Source organism: Pelobates fuscus, chromosome 10, assembly GCF_036172605.1.
Source record: "Pelobates fuscus isolate aPelFus1 chromosome 10, aPelFus1.pri, whole genome shotgun sequence".
NCBI lineage: Eukaryota > Metazoa > Chordata > Amphibia > Anura > Pelobatidae > Pelobates > Pelobates fuscus.
Genome location: NC_086326.1, coordinates 30,645,857 through 30,652,767, shown reverse-complemented (window position 1 = coordinate 30,652,767; position 6,911 = coordinate 30,645,857). Strand labels below are relative to the sequence as shown.

The following is a 6,911-nucleotide window of genomic DNA, read 5'->3' as shown; positions in this document are numbered from 1 at the left end:
AAGGAAAACTTATTACTCATAAAAATATTGGCTTGTAGAAATAGTGTTTCTTTTTTTTGGGAGGTGGGGAGGGGAGGTGGACAGAACACATTGTGTGATTTCATTTGAAAGCAGGAAAGAGGTGATCACAGTGATTTGCAAAATAGGGGTATAATTACTTATTAACCCATTTTGTTGCTGGAAGGGTCAACCAGCTTAGTGGGCAAACACCCACAGCACTAGAAGGGTTAAAAAACACTTGCATTGATTTTTGCGGTTCAATAAAATAGGACTGCGTTCTACAAATAACAATAGTGAAATCTTAATACATTATGGTAGTAACTCTGCCAAACATATTGATTAAACATATGTTTAGCCAAGTGGTTTAAAGGGGACAATCCCACTACACAGTGATTTGAATACGATTATTAACAAGTTAAAACCACTTTACAATGCAGGGTAAATCAGACTGATGTTGTGTTAAATTAGCTGGATAGTGCAATGTAATCTATTAATGCAGTCACAGACAAGGTGCAAATGCATTGTTAGCCAGATTAGGAGAAAATCAGGAAACTAAGCATCACTGAACACAAATGATACAGGCCATGCAATAAGGCACTAGCAGCTAGCACTGAGGGGGTTTAGATCTAAACGAGTGATACAAATAGAAAATATATATATTTTAAATCATGCTGTACCTATCATAGTTTCATGACAGATGCTGTAAATATGGGCTTGCCATTTTGCTATAGATAATTTGACAAATAGGGTCATTTTAGATCATAAGCTGGTTTGGGCATGGCCTTCTTCACAGACTTTCCATATATCAAACATGTTTTGTTAGAACGGTTTGTCTTGTTTTACCCATTGTACAACAACACCGCAAATTATGTTGGCGCTATGTTGAGAAATTGGAATTTTCTACGATGCTTGTGCATGTGAATATTGCACTTTACAAAGCCAGATATTTTTGGGTAAGCCATCAAATGAATCTTTGGGTCAGCTTGTTAAAGTGACAATTTATCATAATTTGCTTCTAAAAAAAATAAAATAATCTAGAAAATTCATAAAATAAAGATCATTATAAAAAGTTTCACGGAATCTTAGCACTAACATCTCTGGGGTTCCAGCTAATTTGGAGGTACCATAATCCTTAAAGTGTGAATTTGTAAGTGGCCAAAAAGCTACATAGATATTTGTTTTTTTATTTTGATGGCATGGAGGAGCTGCTTAACTGGGACACAAATAAGCAATATGGGGTCCCTGCGAATGCCCCCCTGCCATTTCTTTTGATAAACCAGGATGAGCAGAAGCTATGCCCAGGCATACAGATCTATGAAAGAAGGCACAGACTGCCAACCAGGGCAGGCAGATACAAGAAATACTACATTTTCTAATCATTAGATTAGATATACACACACAATTCTCTAAAATGGCCATGTCTTCGTTTAAAGAAACTGTGCGGAATAATTTTAAGATCTGGTCTTATGACTGCTTAGATTACAAAATTATTAATTTAGCGTTGTGTACTGGTGCAGACTTAAAACGAAAAAAACCCAAAACTAAATTAGTTCACTTGAATGTCTCTCTATGTCCTGTGAGAAAAGGAGGGCAATGTTCTCAGTTATTGGTTTTGGGGCATTATGGGAGGTAATCACAGGAGATACTTGATCCTTGTTTTGGTCTCACTTGACTAATCCCTATTTAGTGTGTTACAATTGGTTTCCTTTCCACGTCTCTCCGGCTCTCGGTTTTAAGTTCCTGCTGCCGCTGGGCTCAGAATCTTTGGTCTCAGAATGCTGGCTGGCGCATGACGAGCATGCGCTCAGGATGTTTGCGGTTGCACAAATAGGAATCCAGGAGCGAAGCTTGAGAATGTAGTGAGGGATGTCCCACAAGTCAATAGGCTGAGCTCTGTATCAGATAGGCCCTTCACTGTGCATACTGTGATTGGACTTGTTGTGTGTGACACAGTTCTGTTCATTTAAAAGGTTTGCGGTTTCATCCGCTAAACCATCGTGAAGCTCAGTCAGAGTCATATCAATCTTAGTGTTTTCACTGTCTGAAGATTGAGGTGTTTTGTCCATTCGTGAAGCCATGAGGGCGTTTTGGTACTGCTGCCTTGTTATCTAGTTTAGAAGAAAGAAAAAAAGTGTCAGGTCTAAAGTACTTCGGGCACCAATATCTAAAGCACTGATATTGCAGAGTATATATATTATATCTGACATCAATTTCATTTCTACCCCACAATTGAGATAAAACTTAAAATAAAATCAGAATTTAATGAAAATTGTAGTGTCAGGAATTAAAATGTATATTCCTGACACTACAGGTCTAAATTGCTTTTTAGCCCCCCAGCCCATCCCTTACCTCCGGTTAAAATGATGTTAAACTCACCTTTTTTCCAGCGCTGCATGGGTCTGGTCGCACCAGGTCACGCCTATTTGTTTAGAATGGAATGATATCAATTGGAGCTGTCCTTAAATCATCACTAAAATTCCATACATTGAATGCTCAGTTGGGGCAACCAAATTGCTCCCTGTAAGTATTTTTTTTTCTTTAAAGACAGTAGAAGGAGGGAAATGTCACCAGCCATGCCCCACAAACATCGACTACAAGTGGTTCTTTATCAGTACCTTCTGGCCATACTTAAACATCAGAGAGAATGGGGAGACCTTCTGAAAGGCTCACTAGTTATCACTAAAAGTGAGTGGTTTGAGCCCCAATGGGACAAGACCTCTCTAACCTATCCTCCTAGTTTGATGCTTTATTGCCACTGAAATATATCAAATCATAACTTATGGCATGCTTTGCTTGGATGTACAAACCAGTTGTACTTGTGAGAACTGCCCCAGCTTGATGGAGGTACGTCCAATGCACTCCCTCATCCACCCAGTAACCACAAGTCATGATGCCAACTCCCCTGGCCACAATGTAGGCAATATAGAAGGGATTGGAATCACAAAAGGATCAGGACTACTCAACATTAAGAATATGGTTTTAAAAAAAAAAAAAAAAAAAAAAAAAAAAAAGGGCGGGGGGGAGGGGAGGGAGCAGGACAAATAAAAGACAGGGAGCACAGAAAGAAGTGATAAGAGGAAAAAAATACTAGCAAAAGAAGGGAAACAAAAAAAATGCACATTTTCGTATATAGATACACCAGCTACCAGAATGAGCAGTTAGGCTCATCCTTTCTATTCTAACGGAGAATAGCACCATGCTGAATTCTGTAAAAATATGAACATTAATGTGTTCACCATAACAATATTTTGATCGTATGCAAAAATATATTTGGGCAAAGTGGGTAATATTTTGCTGTGCTTGTGTCCTGTTTTAACTGAACATGTGACAACAATCCCTCGATCTGCTGTAAATATCAGAGCCTGTAAAATGGTTGAAAGTGTAAGATGTAAAAAGATACCTTGACAAACTGCAGATCTGCTATGGCTCTTACAGAGTAATCGGGAATATACACTTGTAAGTAAGCGGCATTCAGCTGGTTATTACTGCTCCCAAGTGTTGGTGTCACGGCATCTATTCTGTCACTTCGGTTTAGAGAGTCAGAGTGGTTCAACCCACAGGGCCGGGGTGGCGATTTATTTTCAGCTGCACAAAAATAAATGTAAAAAAATAAAATAAGGCAACTGTATTGCACAATAGAAATAACTCGTAAAAATCGATTCAATGACAGAAGCTTAACGTTTCATTAAGCAATGCATACAATTATAAGGCTGCAGACAAAAGGAACAGAACTGCGCAAAAGTCCTAAAAACATTGATTCGAAAACGTTGCCTTCATGCTCTCCCTCTTATTTCGTTCTTCTGAAGGTCTCTGCCGTAAACATACACTAAGGAATAAATGGCAAACCCCAATACAGGCGTTAATGGGAGCATATTGCGTTTGTACCAAAAGACTCATACTATAGTACACCAGCAAATGTCTCCCTTTCGTCTCACTCAAATGCATGTGTGGGTGTTCAGTGCATGCGCACAACTGTTGTGTGTATGCAGCATGCATGGTATGTGACCTTTGCACACAATAGGAAGCACTGCGCATGCCACACCATTTTTACAGTTTATCTTGGGGGGGAAATCCAGAGCTGGCAAAGTGGTGATAATCGTGGACATTTGTATGTAAATCAACATAAATTTAATTTGTGTAATACACACAAATAAGGTTTTTTTCAGCGTTCTTGTACAAAGGATTCCCTAACAATCTACTATGCTATTATTACTCCCTTTTAAAGAGCCACATTTTATTAAAATGGCTATTTACTTCCCTATGAGGAATAACTGCCTGATATTGTGAATATTACACAGCCTGGACTGCAATATCTATGTGATTATAGCATTTATCGTAACGTGTGGTTCTGTATGCTCATGTCTACTAGACACAACTATATATAGCATTGTTTTTAATTTAGTCAGATTACCCCCGGTGTTATTCTTTAATACCTTTACTGTAGTCTAATGCATGTTTTGCCTAGTAGAAATTAAAGATTGTTTTAAATATGATACTTCTTATACCACATACATCATTAAAGTGTACCTTTCATCAAATCTGTCATGGTGGTAAATTGAAGAGCATAATATTTTATCTTGAACATTTGTGCTAGCCAAAGTGATAGCTATTCGGAAATAGACAAAGACACGGTGTCTAACATTTAACCAGAAACTTGATATTGTGAGACGCGGAGATCTAAATATGGCAGTAAAGGGATACACACATACAAAATGAGCAAAGAGGCGAGGCATCACCAAATTTCCTAAATTCATTCTTTTTTAAAAAATAATCTCTCTTTTTTAGTGCATTATACATTAAATAAAAAGGCAAAAAAACAAGTGTAACCAATTACAGGTTACCTGGTTTTATTTATTTTTTATTTACTTGATAGGCCAGGGTACCATGATATACCAAGAGCATAACTGACATGAACGTGACCACTAGCATGTGCAAATGTACAGTACTTTGGTAGAAATGTCTGTGAACACATAGATTCATGGAACACTTTCTAAACAGATGCATGAGTGCGCATGAGCATGCACACAGCATCGTGGGAAGATGTCAATACCTGGATCTGCGTAGATGTTGGTGGATTTTATACTTATCTCTCTTTACGTGAACCAGTCAAGTATGGGTGCCTCTTGAAGATATTTCAGAACGTGGGATATCCTGTCCATTTAATGACAGCAGGGCTATATTGAACTGGATTTTTGTTTTTTAAGAGAGACATTCCGTGCTTGTGTGGATCATATCGTGGAGACGTGATATAATATAATTAGTGATGATGGGGTTAAATCAGTAACTAATGTTCATCCCACTGTACTTCCCATTAACCCCAGAAGGTGGCCCTGCTCCCTTTTTCGACCCACAGGGTTAATAATGTTACCTACTCTACAAATTATGAGTTTAAATACATGTCTGGAGTGATCACGATGCAGGATGTGAGAAGGGTGGTTGGTTAGTGTAACTAAAACATGGTAATTTAATTATTGGTATATGTGACTTCAGAAACTCAAGCAAAGATAGAGTACTGAATATCACAGTCAACTATCACATGGGCAAATGACTGGAGAAAAAAAAAAAGAACTCATGATGTTATTTTGAAATCATTAAAAATCATCAAAAAAAATCTAATAAGTTGGTGAAGAGAAATCTAAAGGTTATTAGGAACCAGCGCACCATCGAGAAGATAAAGGATGGAGTATGGTGACAATCTAACTATCTGTCGGTCTGTCCAGTGTTGGGTGCGAGAAAGGACAATGGAAAAGTAGGCAAGAAATTGAGTACTATGGAGAATGTTCATGAGTGGGACCTACAGGAATCTCTCAAGGTGTGAATAGACAGGGTAGAATATCAGATGGTACTTCCCTGATATGAGCTTAACCTCTATGTATTTAGCTGCAATACTTTGAGAGAAGTAGGACATATGGGCTTACTGATTTCCTCGATAGCGATGGTCCCTTCTCCGAACATGTTGACAGCTGAATGTACTATCTTGCGGTGAAATTTCCAGCTTGGGCTGTAGTCTGCAAAGGCAATGTCTTTTCCGTTCCTTGATAAAATATTAGTTGTTACCTTTAAAACATAATAAATATAGGTGTTATTTGGGTGTTGCATCAACTTTAATTATGTTTTTCATTGAATTTGTTTTTTAAAAAACAATTATTTGTATTAAACAGAAAAAGGAACTATACTGACTACTGTCCACAAAATCTTGTAATGATCACATAACGCAACATTTTGGGAGAATTACTTTACAAGGGATAAAACGGCTTGTGAACAGTTTCTCAGAAGAGTTGATATCAGCTCGGTGGACAAAAAACATACATTCATTGGCTACCAAAAATATGAGCAAAATTGTGAATAGCCCTGGTAATACATTTTAAGGAGATGGTCCATCCTGTATCCAAGCTCAAATTCCATGCAATCCATGTGCCCGAACAAATTTTACCAGTATTGAAACTCTTAAATAGAGTGAGTTCCCATGATGGGGTTGCAATAATTTTGGTGTATTCCTCCTACTCTTGATATTGTTTATACTTTATTTCATCTCTTGACTATGCCTGTGTAATTGAAACAGCTTTTTCTGTGATCTTTGGGATCATTTTTACTATTTTAAAGCCTGGATTTAAAGACTGTTCTTTGGAGATAGAGCTACATCGCAATTATCTTTCTTGTAGAAACCAGCTGAAGATGAATCATAGGGATCTGCAGGAAGCCACAGTAATTGTGATGTTTTTAAAATGGCATTATCACCGTCTGGGGACTTTGCAGAATTCACAAAGACCCCTGATGGGTCTGGAGGGCGGGGGGTGGGGGCAGGTAAAGTGAGTTCTACTTGAACATGTCCTCTAGTGGCGCAGCCATCTTTCTCTGGCGTCCTGCTCAAACGAGCTTACAGTCTAGAGGAGGTGATATCAAGGAGCATC

The 6,911-nt window shown here is 38.1% G+C and overlaps 1 protein-coding gene across 1 annotated transcript; it reads right to left on the bottom strand.

Moving 5' to 3' along the window:
- Window positions 1-1,064: 1,064 nt before the first annotated feature.
- LOC134574682 (metal transporter CNNM2-like) lies at window positions 1,065-4,546 on the bottom strand. The gene is made up of 3 exons (XM_063433804.1): window positions 4,528-4,546; window positions 3,401-3,585; window positions 1,065-2,108 (listed from the first exon to the last, which is right to left on the bottom strand). The coding sequence occupies exons 1-3, from the start codon at window positions 4,544-4,546 to the stop codon at window positions 1,899-1,901; spliced, it is 414 nt and encodes a 137-aa protein (XP_063289874.1). The 3' UTR covers window positions 1,065-1,898.
- Window positions 4,547-6,911: the final 2,365 nt, after the last annotated feature.

Coding starts and splice junctions, on each gene's coding strand:
- LOC134574682 (XM_063433804.1), bottom strand. Junction 2,109..3,400: donor CAGATCTGCAGTTTGTCAAG/GTATCTTTTTAC, acceptor CTTCTAAACTAG/ATAACAAGGCAGCAGTACCA.